This window comes from Macaca nemestrina, chromosome 15 (assembly GCF_043159975.1).
Source record: "Macaca nemestrina isolate mMacNem1 chromosome 15, mMacNem.hap1, whole genome shotgun sequence".
Classification (NCBI taxonomy): Eukaryota; Metazoa; Chordata; class Mammalia; order Primates; family Cercopithecidae; genus Macaca; species Macaca nemestrina.
Genome location: NC_092139.1, coordinates 99,516,241 through 99,535,646, shown reverse-complemented (window position 1 = coordinate 99,535,646; position 19,406 = coordinate 99,516,241). Strand labels below are relative to the sequence as shown.

Sequence of the window (19,406 nt, the reverse complement as noted above, 5' to 3'; positions counted from 1 at the left end):
CATTATTTAAAAAAAAAAAAAAAAAAAAACAAAAGAAAAAAAAAACCCACAGATACTTAAAATACTACTTGGAAAACTTGCTAGGGCTTGATAGTCTTCCTGGGGGTAGAAATGGAGTCTGAACTGGAGATCCAGCAAGTGAAAAGTGCTATGAATCACAGACTGGAGTCCATGATATGATAACCAGAACCACCTGGGCTGGGTGGGCAAGAGGGTGGGGTGCTCTAATTAAAAACAGCTACCAAAAACTGATGTGTGGGAATTTTCTCACACCAGGTCCCTTGGCCTCTTTTAGCTTTATCTTTGACCCACACTGTTCTCACCAAGAACACACTGTAGCTTAAGAAACGCTTGTCACTCTGGCTATGCTTATATTAAGTACAAAGGCTCAAGGAATTTGACAGATCTGTCAACTTATAATACAAAGTCACACATGCAGCTCAGGAAGCACCATCATGTGAAGGAGCAAGTCACCAGGAAAAACACTTGCCCCTGTGGGCAACCGCATTCGCCTCGGCTCTGACCTCGGTCGGGCTCTTTCTCCGTTACTATCTTGTAGAAATAGAAGCCGTAGATGAAGGTCCGCCAGGCTTCGCCAGATGCGTGTGTGATGAGCTGCTCTTCCAGCATTTTCTAGGAGAGACATTGAAACTCTGAAATTCCTGCAGAGGGGCATCTTGAAGGGGCAGCCCTCAGTCATGCTCTGGAGGCAAGGGAGTGACAGGAGCACTGAGGAGACCCTACCCTCCACCCCCAGATTAGACATGTCATACTTGATATATATTATATTTTAAAATGTAAACTCATATCATCAACAAATATTTCAAACATGCAGAAGGGCATAAAGAAATTCAGATGGCCAGGAGCAGTGGCTCACGCCTGTAACCCCAGCACCTTGGGAGGCTGAGGTGGAGTGGATCACTTGAGGCCAGGAGTTCGAGATCAGTCTGGCCAACATGGTGAAAACCCGTCTCTACCAAAAATACAAAAATTAGCTGGTGTAGTGGTGCATGCCTGTAATCCCAGCTACTCGGGAGGCTGAAGCAGGAGAATCACTTGAACCTAGGAGGCGGAGGTTGCAATGAGCTGAGATTAGCACTGTTGCGCTCCAGCCTAGGTGACAAAGCGAGACTCTGTCTCAAAAAAAAAAAAAAAAAAAAAAAAAGAAATCCACATATACCACTATTCCGCTTTCACAAATTTGACGTTTCTCTATACTGATTTCAGATATTTTTATTAAAAAAAAAAAAATCTCCATAGACTCTCCCACTCCCATTAATCTTCCTCTCCCCAGAAATAAATGGTTAGTGTAATATTATTCTTAAATAATTTTATTATATAAACATGTATGATAGAGAATATAAGGTATTCTTTTGGGATTTTAAATTTTTAAATAAAGGGCATAATATTTTATCATTTTGTAAGTTGGTTTTCCAGTCCGCATCATGCTTCTGACATTTATCCATGTTGACACATGCACCTTCAGCTCATTCATTTTAACTTCTGTAGTAGCATTTCATTATTTGAATAAGGAAATCGTATTCTCAGGGAGATGAGAGTGTATACGGCAAAGGCTATGCGAAACAGCACATCAAGACCCTCAAAGAGAGAACTGAGAATCACATGCTTATTCAAATCAGTTACTGATTTTAACATTTCCATGACGACAACCCAGCTGGTGAGGAAACATTACTGACTTCCAGTTGGGGCCCCTGTACAGACAGGATGGCATGAATTGGCTCAGTCAACTGGCCCTTCCCCATTTCCTTGTTGTTCCAGTTGTGCCATATTCCAGAGTTCCACTTCTGAGCAGTGTAATTAAATCCAGCAAGCATGGTGTTAAGTGCCTATCAGGTGCCAAACAACATGCCTGGCACTGGTGATAGAGAAATGGAAAATAAGAGGTGATCCTGCCCTCAAGGAGCTGGCTGAGGCAGGAGACAAATGAGAGACAGATAGATCTTCATGCTGTTGTGCTAAGAGCTCTGACAGAGTAAGTACAAGGTGACAGAAGGCCCGTGGGGCAGAGCCTTCAATCCAGCATTGAGTCTTGAATAAGCATGCATTGACCAGGGGAAACTGGGGGCTTGAGGTCATAGGGAGGGCATTCCCCCAAAAATCAGAGAGATTTTTCTGAGGTTTATAAGTGCACAGATTCTGTCCAAAACATTTCAGTTCAGACAATACATTCTGCACGGTTTTTAAGTCAAGATACAGTGTACTTCAAAGCAAGACTTGCTCTTTCATCAATTCCAGAAAGGCCTCCCACTTATTAAAAATGAATCCTCACCCCAACCTGCAGATCTCATTACTGGAAAGGGTGATGGCTTCTAAGGCAGGCCCTGATTTTTCGGGACCTAAGCAAACAGCTCTGTGGGCTCCTCTTGCTGTCTCACCTGCATGATATCGATGGCCATCGCCTGTGTCTGGATCCCCTCCACGTGGTTCACCAGCCAGTGCACCACCTCTGCGCTGATGAAGCAGTACGGTGAGAGGCCCTTCTGTTCAGAGAGCAGCTGGACTCCTGTCCTGGGTTCCATTGTGGTGAGCAGGGAGCAGGGGATGTGTGTGCCCCGTGGCAATAAGTGGAAGGAAAGATGAAAAAGAAGTGACTCCTACTACAGCATTTAATACCATAAAGCAGTGTCCCTATGCTATTCCTAGACTCAGAGAAATACCCATGAGAGGACAAAATAAGTTGTTACAAGGGGGCCGGGCACAGTGGCTGACGCCTGTAATCCCAGCACTTTGGGAGGCTGAGGTAGGTGGATCACCTGAGGTCAGGAGTTTGAGACCAACCTGGCCAACATAGCGAAACCCCTTCTCTACTAAAAACACAAAAATTAGCTGGGCGTGGCCGGGCGCAGTGGCTCAAGCCTGTAATCCCAGCACTTTGGGAGGCCGAGACGGGCGGATCACAAGGTCAGGAGATCGAGACCATCCTGGCTAACCCGGTGAAACCCCGTCTCTACTAAAAAATACAAAAAAACTAGTCAGGCGAGGTGGCGGGCGCCTGTAGTCCCAGCTACTTGGGAGGCTGAGGCAGGAGAATGGCGTAAACCCGAAAGGCAGAGCTTGCAGTGAGCTGAGATCCGGCCACTGCACTCCAGTTTGGGCGACAAAGCAAGACTCCGTTGCAAAAAAAAAAAAAAAAAAATTAGCTGGGCGTGGTGTTGCGTGCCTGTAATTCCAACTAGTCGGGAGGCTAAAGCGATAGAACCACTTGAACCCGGGAGGTGGAGGTTGCAGTAAGCCAAGATCATGCCACTGTCCTCCAGCCTGGGCAACAGAGTGAGACTCTGTCTCAAAAAAAAAAAAAAAAAAAAAAAAAAAAATCAAAGAAGTTGTTACAGGGGGAAAAGGAGAAGGGGGAGGGGAAAAGATGGGAACTGACATTCAGAGAATACCTATATTTGTCAGGCATTATAGTAGGTACCTCACATAATTATTTCATTTAATCTTTACATGAACCCTGTGGCTTAACTCCTTTTTTAAAAAATCCCTTTTTAAAAAATCCCATCTTGAGGTGGAGGGTGGGTGAGCCAAGACGGCGCCACTGCACTCCAGCCTGGGTGATAGAGTGAGACTCTGCCTCAAAAAAAAAAAAAAAAATCCCATCTTACAAACAAGGAAACAGAGGCTCAGAGAGGTCAAGTGACTTGCCCAAGGTCTCAAAACTGGTGAGAAGTACAGTGATGTATGAATCCACCAAACCACACTGCCTGAGCATGGCTACGGCACAGGCCTTTGGGAACCTTCCAACCCTACACTGTGATGAGCCACTTACGAGGGGTGCTTCATGGCTTCCAGGATCTCTGTCAGGGTGGAGGATGAGGTCAAAGAGCTTGCCACCAGCTGCTGAGAGCTGTAACACAAGGTGTCAGGTCAGCAAAGCAAAGTGGCACGTATGCAGTCAAGAGCACGAATATTAGGAACAGTCTCCCCTTCTTATGCAGCCAGAAACCAGGACAATGTTGACATTAAAGGCATTTTAGTAAATTCCAAACAGCTGTAACAGGGGGATATCTCATGGGGGGTTTCCTATTTTAAAATGTACACATTTAGCGCCGGGTTTGGCGGCTCACGTCTGTAATCCCAGCACTTTGGGAAGATGAGGCAGGTGGATCACTTGAGGTCAGGAGTTCAAGATCAGCCTGGCCAACACAGTGAAGTCCCATCTCTACTAAAAATACAAAAACTAGCCAGGCATGGTGATGTGTGCCTGTAGTCCCAGCTACTTGGGAGGCTGAGACAGGAGAATCGCTTGAAACTGGGAGGTGGAGGGTGCAGTGAGCTGAGGTTGTACCACTTGCTGCACTCCAGCCTGGGTGACAGAGCGAGACTCTTGTCTCAAATAAATAAATAAAATAAAAAAATAAAATAAAATGTCCACATTTAGAATTCAAAGTACTTTTGTGTCCAAACTTGCCCTTAGTAAGCATCTCTCCTTTTAATAATATTCCTCAGGTCCACGGCCCAACCACTTCCAAGAAACCCCCTGGATTGCTCTGGGTTTGCCCCAAGAGCCTTTCACAGGTAGCTTCATTGAATCCTGACCAGAGAGGACTAGGTAACACTGTAAGAGCATGGGGAACGGAATCCCAGTATCATCACTAACCTGCTATGGAGCTTCTCTTGGCCTCAGTTCCCCCATGTGAAAAATGGGGTTAATGCTGCTCCTGTCTTTGAGGGCTGATGTGAGGCGAATGTTTATACGATGCTGAGCACATGTACAAGGCTGACACACATGAAGCCCAAAGTGATAAAAAATACTAAAACAATTAACACCAACCCTTTGAAACTGACTAAAGGAACTGCTGAAGGTCAAAGAGCCAGGAAGTACCAGGATGTGGATTTGAATCCAGGTCAGTCTCTCTCCAAAGCCCTTTCCACCACCTGCTGCCCACATTCTTGCTCAAAAGTGTGATGGTCCCTCAAAACGTGCTTAATATTCAGCAGCTGAGTGGCCAACCACCATATCAAACCGGGCCAGTTGTGGGGCTTATCCAGAAGCTCCTCAAGTTTTTTGAACTTCTCCCTTTCCTCAGTCCCAGACTACTCTTCATGACTATTCAGAGGGTCCAGAAATCACTGGAAGCATTTCAGAATTTCAGGGTTACAAAAAGCTTTCAAAGACCCTTGAACTTCCTTCTAACGCCTGAGTCTCTGCTGAGACCACGAGTCTGGGCAAGAGGCTGTCCTATCTGTTTGAACATTTTCAATGGCCGAGAACTCTGCTCCTCTAAGTGCGGCCCGTTTCCATGCAGCAGGACCCACTGCTAGTAAGTTCTTCATCATGAAATAGCATCTGCTCTCTGTATTTTTCAGTCATTGGTCCTGATTCTACCTGCCATGTCATTTTTGGTCTTTTCACCTCCAGCCTAAACACCCCTGATTCCTCACTTCTTCTGAAAGCAGAAGAAAACCTACTGTTCTACCCTTGTAAGCAATGAGGAAGCCGATAAATGCATTCAATTTCTATGCAATGGGCAGCCTCTCCAATCTCCTCCACGTCTAGAGCAAAAAGCCAGGTAGGCTTGATGGGGATATGGGCATGAGTGAAGGTAGAGAGCAGTGAAGTCCAGACCTGCTCCTGCTTCTGAAGTGTCCTTCACCTCTACTGGCCAGAATGAACAGGCTGCAGTAGATGAGACAAAGATCAAGCCAGCACAGAAATTATGACATAAGGGAAACAGAGTGACTCCTGACAGAGGTCAGTCAAGTAAGCAGCCCCAGAGAACTTTCTGCTCTCAGAGACAGGGGTACAAAAGTTAAGTATCTTAGATCATTTTGCCAAGGACTGCTTAGTCAGTAACAAAAGACTGAGGCAAGGCCGAGGCAGGAAGCTCACAAGGTCAGGAGATCGAGACCATCCTGGCTAACATGGTGAAACCCCATCTCTACTAAAAATACAAGAAATTAGCTGGGTGTGGTGGCCGGCGCCTGTAGTCCCAGCTACTTGGGAGGCTTAGGCAGGAGAATGGCGTGAACCTGGGAGGCGGAGCTTGCAGTGAGCGGAGATCGCGCCACTCCACTCCAGCCTGGGTGACAGAGCAAGACTCCATTTAAAAAAAAAAGAATAGACTGGGACATAATTATTATAAAGCAAACACAGCTGGGAAGAAAATAAAAAGGTTTCTCAGAATTGACAACAGCATTAAAAGCTGGTGCACTTGCTCAAGCAAATGAAGTACAGGCAGCTTCCTTTTCCTCGGGATACTAACGAATAGAAGAACAGTCATGTTTGGCCACAATTAGTGATTCATCCACTGTTTGTTCTTTTCCTTACTGACTGCATGCTATGACGTGCAAGACATCGTGCCACAGGCACCACAGTGAACAAGACAGATTAGGCAGGGGCCCCTTCCAGAAGCCCTGTACTCCTGCGTGGCGCTTGACACTTTCCTACGTCTCTGTGGGAACCTCTTAGCTATCCTGTGAGGATGGCAGGAAACAGATCATTACTCCCACCATACAGATGTGGGTAAGGACTAACTTGCCCAGGGTCCCATGTGACTTGTGGCAGAGTCAGAACTTGGCCCAGAGCTTTGGACTTCCAGCCTTTGCAGCCTTTGAGATCAGACTGTCCCTACTCCCCAGGAACACGGGTTTGGCCACTCTGAATCTCACCTGCTGTCACTGGAGTTTGTGGAGGAGTAGCCCTGTTCTCCTATGTTCTGGGAGTTCCCAAAGGTCTGGCTGTTGCCTCTGTCCACGGATTGGCCTGTGCTTATGCCCAAACTGGTGCCGTCCAACACAGGAGTGGCTGTTTGGTCCACAGATACCTGCAGGAGATTTTAAAACGAATACTTGAATCCAAAAATAACCAGCAGGAAAACACAGTAAATAAGCTGTACTGGCTTATTCACTCAATAAGCATTCACAAAAAATAAATAAAAATTAATGCAATCTTTTCTACTCCTCTCATTCCCACTTTCCCTTGGTCCCTAGAGGCAGAGCTAAAGGAGTCTAGAGACTCTACCCAGTCTTGTGTGCACTGCCTTCTATCAGAGCAGCTGGGAACTCCCACCCTTCAAACTAGGGCAGACGAGAGGCCACTCTTCACAGTAAATCCCCAGGACCAAAGAAATCGCTTCATTACCTGCCTCAAACAAAAAGATTTACACTAAAGAAAAATCTCCATAGAAAGAGTAGAGAAGTCAGAATCACTCCTTATGAGGACAGCAGGACTGAAAGAGAGACCACATTTAGAGACAAATAGGTGAACATCACAATGCATATCCTCTGTCCACTGTGACTCACCCTTTCCCACCACCCCAAACCTCCTTTCCTCTATCTTTCAGTTGCTCAGCTTCAACTCTCAGAGCCATCTCTTCTCCAGCTTTTCATCTAAAGACAGGCCTAGTCCTGTGGCCTGCCCTCTGCAGATTCACATGCATCTCTAAATCATGCCTGTACTTCCTCTGGCCAGGGAGGGCTGTAACACTCTTTTAACTGGCCCCTGATTGTGGCCTCTCCCTCAAAAACCCTACCTGTGAGCCAGCTCTATTTGCATCGTCTATTAAGAACAGTTTCAATCCCATCATTCTGTTACTCCGAAAACTTTCAAGTCTCCCCATGAACCCCTACACTGCAAACCAACTCACAGGACATCAAGGGTCCTGCGCAACATTGGCTTGACGTGAGATCTCACCACACTGCCTACCATTCACCCACGTGTGTGTTTCCAGCCAAATGAAACTCTGTGTATATAAATCTTGTCTATGTGCCCCATATCACCCTGGGGTGCTCTTCTCCACAACTAGTGGCTAAAAAGCCATCAGTCTTTTTTTTTTTTTTAAAGACATAATCTTGCTCTGTCACCCAGGCTGGAGTGCAGTGGCACGATCTCTGCTCACTGCAACTTCTGCTTCCTGGGTTCAAGTGATTCTCCTGCCTCGGCCTCCCAAGTAGCCGGGATTACAGGTGGGAGCCAACACACCTGGCTAACCCCATCAGTCTTTAGGGCCATTTTAAACGCTGCTCCCTTAGCAAACTGTTCTCTGATTCACTCCACCCCAGGCTCTAAGCAGATCCATCTCCCTCTCTACTCTGGACCTCTATGAGTTTCTGGTAGCTGCCGAGTTGTGCCTCATGTAATGGTGTTGTATCTTTTTTTTTTTCCAGAGAGAGGGTTGCCTTCTGTCACTCAGGCTGGAGTGCAGTGGTGCCATCACATCTCACTGTAACCTCAAACTCTTGGGCTCAAGCAATCCTCCTGCCTCAGCCTTCCAAGTAACTGGGACTACAGGCATGCACCACCACACGTGACTATTTTTTTTATGTAGAAAGTGTCTAGCTATGTTGCCTCGGCTGATCTCAAACTTGTGGGTTCAACTGATCCTTCTGCCTCAGCCTCCCAAAGTACTGGCATTACACGTGTGAACCACTGTGACCAGCCTGTAATGTTGTTATATCTCCTTTAAGGGTCCTGGAGGCAGGATTATGACCTGTTCACCTGGAAGCCCAGCAGCATGCATCAAAGGTTATACTCATAGCAAGTATATGAAGAGAATGACTAAGCCTTTCAGAGCAATTCTGGAAAAGTGTAAGGCTCTTAGAACCTCCTAACTTGAGGTTTTTTAGTACTTCCAGAAGGGATCTTTCTATCAGATACTTTGTTAGCAAAAATTGTTTTCCAAAACAAGTCTTCTCAGCTGGGTGTGGTGGCTCACGCCTGTAATCTCAGCATCTTGGGAGGCCAAGGCGAGTGGATCACTTGAGTCCAGGAGTTTGAGACCAGTCTAGGCAACATGGCGAAACCCCATTTCTACAAAAAATGCACAAATTAGCCAGGCATGATGGCACACGCCTGTAGTCCCAGCTACTTGGGAGAATGAGGTGGGAAGACTGCTTGAGCCCAGGAGGCAAAGGTTGCCGTGAGCCGGGATCCTGCCACTGCACTCCAGCCTGGGCGACAGAGAGAGACCCTGTCTCAAAAAAATAAAATGAAATGAAATAAAGAAAATAAAACAAGGCTTCTCAGTCTCAGCACTATTGCCCTCTGGGGTGAGATAAGTGTTTGCTGTGGGGGGCTGTCCTGTGCATTGTTGGATGTTCAGAAGCATCCCTGGCTTCTACCCACTGGATACTAGTAATACCTCCTCACCTATCAACCCCAACCCCCAATTATGACAAATAAAAACGTCTCTAGATACCACCAAACGTCTCTTGGGGGGTAAAGTTCCTCCTGGTTCTGATAGAACCATTTTGCTGTTCTACAGCAGGCTCAATGATTTGTAAAAAAAAAACCACACAGGTTTTGCTGGCACCATAAACACACAGAGAAATGCAGCAAGAGACAGCTTGCAATTACCAATTACCACCTGCCTCTAACCAGTAAGGTTTACCATGCCGTAAATTTAAATGAGAATAAGCTAAATAAAAGGGACTAGACCCAGCTCTTATGCATGTAAGAGTGGCTCTTAGACATTGCCTTCTGGGCCCCTGTAGTGGGGTTCTCTCATGTACTATACAAGAATTGCTCTACCAGCCTAACCTGAAGGCCATTACCAGAAATGCACATTAGTCCTGCAGTCTTATTTTGTTGGGAGTGGGGGTGGGGGGTGGTTAAGGTGTTGTCCTCTAGATCAGGAATTGGGAAACATTTTTTGCAAGAGATCAGAGAGTAAATATTTCAGGCTTTGTGGGCCATATGGTCTCTGTCACAACTACTCAACTTTGAATAAGAAAGTGAGAAAGCAGCTATAGGCAATATGTAAATGAATGGGCGTGGCTCTATTCCAATAAAACTTTATTTACAAAAGCAGATGGTGGACCAGATCTGCCCCATAGTTTCCTGACCTCTGCTCTATCTATGTATCACACAATGTCTATCTTTTAAGGGGCCGTACAGAAAAGGCATTTTGTTTAGATCTTAATACCAAGAAAAGTTATGCTTCTCCCAAGGAATCTGGCTGTCTTTATTTTATAATCACTCTGAGTCTTGGAACAGAGGTTTCCCACTTTTCTGTGGCTACAAGGAGGTTCAGAGCTGAATTTGGCACAAAATTCTATCTACTTTACAAGGCTTTATATTACATCCTGTCTAATTTTTCTTCTTTACCTGAATTTCCCCCATCTAGTCATGTTTTTATTTTAGGGGCTGCATTTACTTCCATGATCCAAACGAAGCAACTTTTTGGAATAAGATCAGTGGTGAACAAAGATAAATGGCAGGTGGGATGGACGGAATGGCAGATGTCTCACGTAGATAGATGCCTGGCAAAGAGCCAAGTAGAGGGAGATGTCTTTCATCTTAAGAATCTTATGAACATTGTCCAAAAAAAGGACTCCATTTAACATATGTAGATACTCCCCCCTCTGCTTTAGAGTAGGCTAGACTTAGTGACGTGCCTCCAAAAAATGGAGTATAAAAAAGGAAAAAATAGTAACTTCATAGTGGAGACGGCTAACAAATATGACATTAACCAAGTGATGAATGAGTGATGAAGGTTATCGCTGCCAGTGATGTTGTGTGGCTCTCAGGTACCTCATGATGAGAAGGGCACTTCCCCTCTGGGGTATTCTTTTTGAGTAGCTGCAACTCTAGTCTAACCATGAAAAAAAACTGTGGACAAACCCAGATTTGGGGACATTCTATAGGACACCTGGCCAGGACTCCTCAAGGCAGTGAAGGTCATTTAAAAAAATAAGGAAAGGGCCGGGCGCGGTGGCTCACACCTGTAATACCAACACTTTGGGAGGCCGAGGTGGGTGGATCACAAGGTTAGGAGATCGAGACCATCCTGGCCAACATGGTGAAACCCTGTCTCTACTAAAAATACAAAAATTAGCTGGGCGTGGCAGTGTGTGCCTGTAATCCCAGCTACTTGGGAGGCTGAGGCAGTAGAATCGCTTGAACTCAGGAGGCGGAGGTTGCAGTGAGCGGAGATTGCGCCATTGCACTCCAGCCTGGTGACAGAGCGAGAGCGAGACTCTGTCTCCAAAAAAAAAAAAAAGAAAAAAAAAAGAAATGAAAAAAAAAGGAAAGCCTGAGAAACAGTCACAGACTAGAAGAGACTGGGAAGCCAGGCAATGTGGTACCCGAGATTGGCTCCTAGAACAGAAAGAAGACATTAACTAAAAAAATGGCAAAATCTAAGTCTGGTGTTTGATTAAAAAAAATCCAAACCTCTCAGCAGCAGCACCAATCCCCAGTTTCCCCCCACATATTGGCACTCCCAAGCTACAAGAGAAAGTGAGGGAGGGAGCCCTGTTAGAGATGCCTCTGAGATGAGCACCACCCACCACAGGCGCCCCCCATGGGTCTTCTACCTTGCACCTCGTGAGCTTGTCACGGCCCCACTTTCTCATGCTGGAGGGTCATCAGCTACAAGGAAACAGCTGGATCTGCCAGCCCAGCTCTCCACTGTGCCTGGAGGCTGCTAGGGATGACACTCTGCTTTGTCTTACCCGGAGACAAATGGGTTAAGTGGGCTCCTGCTTTCCAGTCACTCAGCTCCTGCCAGGCAGACAGAGGCATTGCAAGGGATCCATGACAGAATCCCCTATGCCTTCCAGAGAGGGAAAGCTTGGGAATAACTTGCAGACCCACAGCTCAGATGTTCTCTAAGGTCAAGATCAGGGAAGGAGAATATTATCCCAAATTAAAACCACCTCTTTGCCCTCATGAAGCTTGCCATCTAGGGGTGAGCAGAAGACAGGCATTAATATTCATAAAGGATTTTATTCATCCCTGTTATTTCCCATAGCACTTGGCACAGCCCTACACCCAGCAGGTGCTTGGAATTTGCTATCTCAATTGATCTGAATTTTGTCACAGAGGCAGCCTCCTTCCTCTATGTGTCCATCATATATATATATATATATATATATATATATATATATTTTTTTTTTTTTTTTTTTTTTTTTTTTTTTTTTTTTGAGACAGGTCTTGCTCTGTCTCCCAGGCTGGAGTGTGGTGGCGCAATCGTGGTCACTGCTGCCTCCACCTCCTGGACTCAAGCACTCCTCCCTCCTCAGTCTCTCAAATAACTGAGACTGTAGGCATGCACCACAACACTCAGCTAATTTTTTTATTTTTATTTTTTGTAAAGACAAGGTCTCACTGTGTTGCCCAGGCTGATTTCAAACTCCTGGACTAATAGGGATCTTCCTGCCTCCACCTCTCAAAGTGCTAGGATTACATGTGTGGGCTGCTGCGCCTGGTGTTACTTATATTTTTGTATCTTACATCATTCCAAAAAAGGTGAGGCTACTAATAAATAGACACACGATAAGATTTAAAAAAAATACGGCTGGGTGTGGTGGCTCATGCCTGTAATCCCAGCACTTTGGGAAGCCGAGGCAGGTGGATCACCTGAGGTCAGGAGTTCGAGACCAGCGTGGCCAACGTGGCAAAACCCCGTCTCTACCAAAAATACACAATTAGGCCAGGCGCGATGGCTCACTTCTGTAATCCCAGCACTTTCAGCACTTTGGGAGGCCAAGGTGGGCAGATCACTTGAGGTCAGGAGTTGGAGACCAGCCTGGCCAGCATGGTGAAACCCCATCTCTACTAAAAATACAAAAAAATTAGCCGGGTGTGGTGGCACATGCCTGTAGTCCCAGCTACCTGGGAGGCTGAGGCAGGAGAATCATTTGAACCCAGGAGGCGGAGGTTACAGTGGGCTGAGATCGCGCCACTGCATTTGAGCATGGGCAACAGAGCAAGACTCCATCTCAAAAAAAAGTGAGATCCCAGCAATCTGGCCTCCCAAAGTGCTGGGATTATAGGTGCGAGTCACCACGTGCAGTTGAGAAATGGATATTATTTCTAATCCTCAGAACAACCCTACAAAGAAATTATTTTTTATTTCCTTTAAGAAAATGAAGAAACACACAAAGTAAATTTTTTTTTTTTTTAATAAAGAAACAGATTCAGAAGGTTAATTCACAGGACTAACACAGCTCCCTGACATTGCATAGAGGCCAAGATTTGAAAGCAGCCATCTGGGCCAGGCATGGTGGCTCATGCCTGTAACTCCAGCACTTTGGGAGGCTAAGGCAGGTGGATCACCCGAGGTTAGGAGTTTCAGAGCAGCCTAACATGGTGAAATCCTACTTCTACTAAAAATACAAAAAATCAGCTGGGCATGGTGGTGCATGCCTATAATCCCAACTACTCGGGAGGCTGGGGCAGGAGAATCGCTTGAATCTGGGAGGCTGGGGTTGCAGTGAGACGAGATCGTGCCATTGCACCCAGCCTAGGCAACAAGAGTGAAATTCCGTCTAAAAAAAAAAGAAAAAAGAAAGCCATCTGACTCCATTGGCCTCCCTCCTCCATATTATGCTGCACATCAGAAAATACACAAAGCGAGTTTTATGTTCTGTGTATTTTACCACAATAAAAAATAAACATAAAGAAAAAGTACAATTTAATTTTGTGTATGTATAAAGAGCTCTTACTATCTCTGATAGAATTTTTTTTTGTTTTTTTCAGATGGAGTCTCACTCTGTTGCCTAGGCTGGAGTGCAGTGGCGCGATCTCGGCTCACCGCAACCTCTGCTTCCCGGGTTCAAGCAATTCTCCTCCCTCACCCTCTTGAGTAACTGGGACTAGAGGTGAATGCCACCATGCTGGGCTAATTTTTGTATTTTTATTAGAAATGGGGTTTCACCATATTGACCAGGCTGGTCTCGAACCTCTGACCTCAAGTGATCCATCTGCCTTGGCCTCCCAATGTAATTTTTTTTTTAATGTATACATTTTTTTTAAAAATTAGAGACAGGGTTTTCCAATATTGTCCAGGCTGGTCTTATTCTCCTGGGCTCAAGAGATCTTCCCACCTCACTTCCCGCCTTTTCAACAAAACACCTGGTGGGTAATATAATCCTTATTTGTGTGCCTCTCCTGAGTCTAAAACTTTCCATTAACAGTCTCCTGTAAGAATGTAAAAGGTGGCCAGGCACAATGGCTCACGCCTGTAATCTTAGCACTTTTGGGAGGCCAAGGTGGGCCTATCACCTGAGGTCAGAAGTTCAAGACCAGCCTGGCCAACATGGTGAAACCCCTTCTCTACTAATAATACAAAAGTTAGCTGGGCATGGTGGTGCACACCTGTAATCCTAGCTGCTCAGGAGGCTGAGGCAGGAGAAATGCTTGAACCTTAGAGGTGGAGGTGACAGTGAGCCAACATTGTACCACTGCACTCCAGCCTGGGCGACTAGAGCGAAACTCTGTCTCAAAACAAAAACAAAAAAAACACAAAGTAAAAGGTTAATGGCCAGACACAGTGGCTCATGCCTGTAATCCTAGTGCTTTGGTAGGCCAAGGCAGGAGAATCACTTGACACCAGGAGATGACCAGCCTGGGCAACAGAGCAAGACCCTACCTCGAAAAAAACAAAAAATTAGCTGGGCATGGCGGTTCATATCTATAATCCCAGCTACTTGGGAAGCTAAGGCTGGACTCCAGCCTGGACAACAGAGCAAGACACTACCTCTAAAAAACAGAAAGTAAAAGGTGAAAAGGATCAACCAATGTTTGTTTTAAACCAAAAACACAGTGCTCTACCCACACTCAGATTTTAGAGATGTTGCTTAGATTAGGACTCAAAGGTCCTTACAGGGATTTGCCTATAGTTACACCGCTGACTGGGAAGAGGCAGGTAGGCATAGCTGAAGACTTGCACAGAAAGGCATGGTACCTCTGACCTGTTCCAATGTTAACTAAACCCTTACCCTCCCAGTGCAGTGCGCAGAATGATGTAGGAGCTCAGTCATTCACTAGTGGTATGCCCATTAACCAGCTAACGACCTTTTCTTTTCTCATTTTAAAAAATTCTATTTTATTATTTTTATTTATTTTTTTTTTTGAGACAGACTCTGGCTCTGTTGCCCAGGCTGGAGTACAGCGGCGTAATTTTGGCTCACTGCAACCTCTGACTCCTGGGTTCAAGGGATTCTCCTGCCTCAGCCTCCTGAGTAGCTGGGCTTACAGGCATGTGCCACCACACCTGACTAATTTTTGTAATTTTAGTAGAGATGGGGTTTCACCATGTTGGCCCAGATGGTCATGAACTCCTGACCTCAAGTGATCCGCCTGTCTCGGCCTCCCAAAGTGCTAGGATTACAGGCGTGAGCCACTGTGCCCAGCCTCGTCCAAATCTTTTAACTGACAAATAATTTAACTGAAATCCAGAAGCTACGTGAGCTACACCTTCGACCTATGAAGTAGCACACGCCTATTAATAAACATTTGCTGTGTTTTTTCACCACTTTCTGCCACACTGTTATAAATTTATCTGGTTGTATTGGGAGGGGAAAAAAAACAAGTGTTCAGCCCTAAAGTAAGCATATTTCATGTTGCTCATAAAGCCTAAAAGTGAAGATGCTGCAAAGTGGCAAAGAATCAGTGGCAACTATGTGAAACAGACAGTGATGAGAAAGTCATCACTGATACAATCGTATGTTCTTCTACATTAATCTCTTCCATCCCCGCTTCGCCGCCACAAACAAGATGGAAGAGAACGTACACTTCTGAGACCAAATTCAATTTCAACTGCCCCCCAAATTTAGTTGCAGCCCAATGCCATATGTTCAGAGCCTAACAGAAGGCCAGCTCGTGGCGTCTGCCACTGGGACAGGCATGCAAAGCCCTGGAGTTGGACTAACCTGAGGGTAGAAGGCAGACGATGCTGTGCGTGGGCTGCGGACAAACTCCATAAAGAAGGCCCCGTCCTGAAGTCAGAGGAGGAGGAAGCAGCAGCAGCAGGTGCAAGGAAGCGAAGAAACGGAATGTGTACCAGTGGTTAACCATCAGGGGAAGGAGACAGGTATGAAAAACAAAAAATAAAAATAAAAACAAGGAGGGAAGGAGAGAAACAAGGACACATGAAGAGGATGGGGAAAAATAAAAAAAAAAAAAAAAAAAAAAAGAAAGAGAGAGAGAGAGAGAGAGAGATCTACCCAGAAAGACAATATCCAAATGCAAAGCATGAGCAGAAACTCACACCTTCCTGGGCAGAATATCCCATCTGTGTGGGAGAAAGCGCCCAGGTTGGAAGGTGTGTCCAAGCTCTCTCTGGTCTCATCAGAGTGTGGCTTGGATGCTCTCACCCTCCCACATAGCTCTGAAATTCCTTCAGACCTATGCCAAGGAAGATGAAAAGGCCGCAGAGCAGCTTGGTGGGGCTGCAGGGTAAGGGCTTTGGTGGCAATATCCTGGCCTCCCACCTGGCTGGGTGACCAGTCACCCTCTTGGAGAGATACATTGAGCCATGAAGCTTTTTCTGCCTGTTAATAAACATGGAAGCCAGATGGGAGGAGAGGATTCAAGGCAGGATAACTTCTTGCTTAGTTTTTTTAGCAAACAGGGGATACAGAAGCAGCCATACCTTCTCCTCCACTGGTTGTGTAACAAAATCATCAGCAAGCTAAGACATATATAATGTCAGATACATAGCACTCACATTGTGAGGGGTTTTCTAAAGCTGTCATTCCCTCCCTACCCTACCCATGTGGAATTCAAGCAGCCATGTCTGTGACACAAAAATGACACAGAGGACTTTTTCAGTGACCCCTCCTTCCATCATTCTGAAGTAGTACCCTCTGTCCTTTTGCAATCTTTTTACTTTTTATGCCGGGTTATCATAGAAATTCAGGAATGGCACTTGACACATCTCAAGTTCTCTGCTTTTCTGGAACTTTTCCTCAATTCCAAAGGTAGAATAACAGAAATATTTAGGTGCCCATTTTATTGATACTGCTGCCACTTCCTATAAGTGACTGCAAACACAAATACGAAACCTTGGAAACCTGTGGCTGTGCAGATGCTGATGCAGGCACCCGCAACGCATTCTAACATGAAGTGTTCCTTGGGGACATGGTTGGGCATTTCCGAGCATGTCAGCAGGGCTATTTGCTTTGGCCATCTCATAGCATTTTGTTTCACCTTGACTATTCAGGAGTTTACTTCCAGCCCTATTGATGGCTCATGCATATGGATTTTAGTGTTCACCTGGATGATCAGGAGAGGTTTCTAAACAGTAATCTAATATATTTGTGACTATAATTTCTCTGCTTTTCAGTCTTGTCCTCGGCACTGTTTCTGATTCTCAAAGATGGTAATGAGTAGAGGCAAAACCTGGTGGACTGCACACAGGGTGATTTGTATCTCATTGTTCCACTGTGTCCCTTCTCTGCCAGAACATATAGAAGCAGAGGTGCTGAGGTTTACGTACGTGTGAAGGAGGACAGGTGAAAAGACTCATGGTCAGCAGATCATTCCTTACACACAGACTATCCTTGGTACCTAAAGCCACTCCCTAGAGAAGCGTTCGGTAAACTACAGCTTGCAGACCAAATCTGGCCAGCCATCTAATTTTTTTACAGCCAGTGAGCTAAGAATGGTTTTTATGGGTGGGCGTGGTGGCTCACACCTGTAATCCCAGCAGTTTGGGAGGCTGAGGCGGGTGGATCACTTGAGGTCAGGAGTTCGAGACCAGCCTGGCCAACATGGTGAAACCCTGTCTCTACTAAAAATTAAAAAAATTAGCTGGCCATGGTGGTGCACACCTGTAATCCCAGCTACTGGGGAGGCTGAGGCAGGAGAACTGCTTAAACCCGGGAGGCTGAGGTTGTAATGAGCTGACATTATGCCACTGCACTTAAGCCTGGGTGACAGAGCGAGACTCTGTCTCAAAAAAAAACAAAATTTTTTTTATGTTTAAAAATAATTTTAAATGGTTATGGAAATACCGTACTTACACAATAGCTTTGTTTTGCCTCTTGGCCACAAAGTCTAAAATATGTATTTAGCTTTGCCAACATTTGGTTTACAAGTTGCCCACGGCCTTGGCTGATACTTTTTTCTCAGATTTTAATCCCTCTACCCATGTAGTGTAATTCTAGTATTTAGGCTAAGGAATTAATCAGAGGTGTGGTCAAATAATTATTGCAAGCATAGTCACTGCAACATTATAACTGTGGTATACTGTAGAATAATTTTTAAAGTTTATAGAAAAATACCAAAAATCGGCCGGACGCGGTGGCTCAAGCCTGTAATCCTAGCACTTTGGGAGGCCGAGACGGGCGGATCACGAGGTCAGGAGATCGAGACCATCCTGGCTAACACGGTGAAACCCCGTCTCTACTAAAAATACAAGAAAATTAGCCGGGCGAGGTGGCAGGCGCCTGTAGTCCCAGCTACTCGGGAGGCTGAGGCAGGAGAATGGCGTGAACCCGGGGGGGCGGAGCTTGCAGTGAGCCGAGATCGCGCCACTGCACTCCAGCCTGGGGCACAGAGCAAGACTCCGTCTCAAAAAAAAAAAAAAAAAAAAGAAAAATACCAAAAATCATTTAAAAATCACCATCTATAATTTTAACCAAAAGAAGTTATAAATGAAGGCATATTCACATGATAAAATGATATATAGCTATTTTTTTCTTTGGGGTTGCTGAGGGAAAAAAAAATGAAAGAAAAAATTATATAGTTATTTTTTAAAATCACGCTCTTTTAAAACATTTAATGACACAAGAAATTTTCATGATATGGAGGTAAAATAAACACAGATATATCATTTGACCACAATTTTGAAAAATAACATATATGTGTTAAATCTCCTTCATCTCCCAGTGATAGAGATAAGAGAGTGGTAAGTACAGTCAACTCGCCCTATCACAACAGAGTGATCTCAGAGTCTGAATTTCCCAGAAGGAGCTGACAGAGCCAAGTCGATTGGTCTTAAAAGACCCATGGAGTTTTCGGCTCCTCTACTGTACTTGTTCCAGATAGAGGCCTAAAGTCTCAGGTTTTTTGTATTTTCCACCCACCCCAGGATGCTCCCATTTGACTGTATTTCTCAGCAGTCTGAGAAAACTGATGGGAATTTCATTATCAAAGAAGAGAGAGCTCTGGTGGAGGCTGCTTCAGTAGTTTTCTATTCCCCTCTGGGAAAGCTAAAGACGAGGGTGAAGGAAAACCAGACGGCCAAATACAAAGCTCAGGCCAGATCTTGGGCATTGAACCAACAAAGTTTAGCTTAACTGTTGTATCTTATTTTTTTGAAGCAGGGTCTCACTCTGTCACCCAGGCTGGAGTGCGGTGGTGTGATCATGGCTCACTTCAACCTCAACCTCCTGGGCTCTAGGGGTCCCCTCACCTCAGCCTTCTGAGTAGCTGAGACTACAGGTAAACGCCACCACATCTAGCTAATTTTATTTTTAATTTTTTTTAGAAATGGGGTCTCCTTATGTTGCATAGGCTGGTCTCAAACTCCTGGGCTCAAGTGATCCTCCAGCCTCGGCCTCCCAAAGTGCTGGAATTACAAGCATGACTGATTGTTTCATATCTGGATTTAACTAGAAGTTAGCTTCCTTACAACTGTGAACAAGAAAGTTCTTATATAAAAATAGTAACAGTAATAGAACCCTTAAAGGGTTCAGGGTATAATTCATCCAAA

General features: G+C 45.3%; 1 protein-coding gene across 23 annotated transcripts in view; it reads right to left on the bottom strand.

The window, feature by feature from the left end:
* The window catches only part of LOC105487290 (DEP domain containing 5, GATOR1 subcomplex subunit), a 164,564-nt gene that overhangs the window by 41,562 nt on the left and 103,596 nt on the right, over window positions 1-19,406 (bottom strand). For 13 of the 23 annotated variants that reach the window (XR_011614073.1, XR_011614074.1, XM_071080449.1 and 10 more), the window contains 5 exons: window positions 15,619-15,684; window positions 6,631-6,785; window positions 3,788-3,865; window positions 2,397-2,529; window positions 525-633 (listed from right to left, as the gene is read on the bottom strand). Coding sequence is in view for 19 of the 23 variants with exons in the window: in XM_071080449.1 (XP_070936550.1) it covers window positions 525-633; window positions 2,397-2,529; window positions 3,788-3,865; window positions 6,631-6,785; window positions 15,619-15,684 (541 nt within the window). In the remaining 4 variants the exon portion in view is untranslated. The remainder of the gene's footprint in view (window positions 1-524; window positions 634-2,396; window positions 2,530-3,787; window positions 3,866-6,630; window positions 6,786-15,618; window positions 15,685-19,406) is intronic. The other 10 variants (XM_071080463.1, XM_071080456.1, XM_071080457.1 and 7 more) reach the window with 3 other exon arrangements.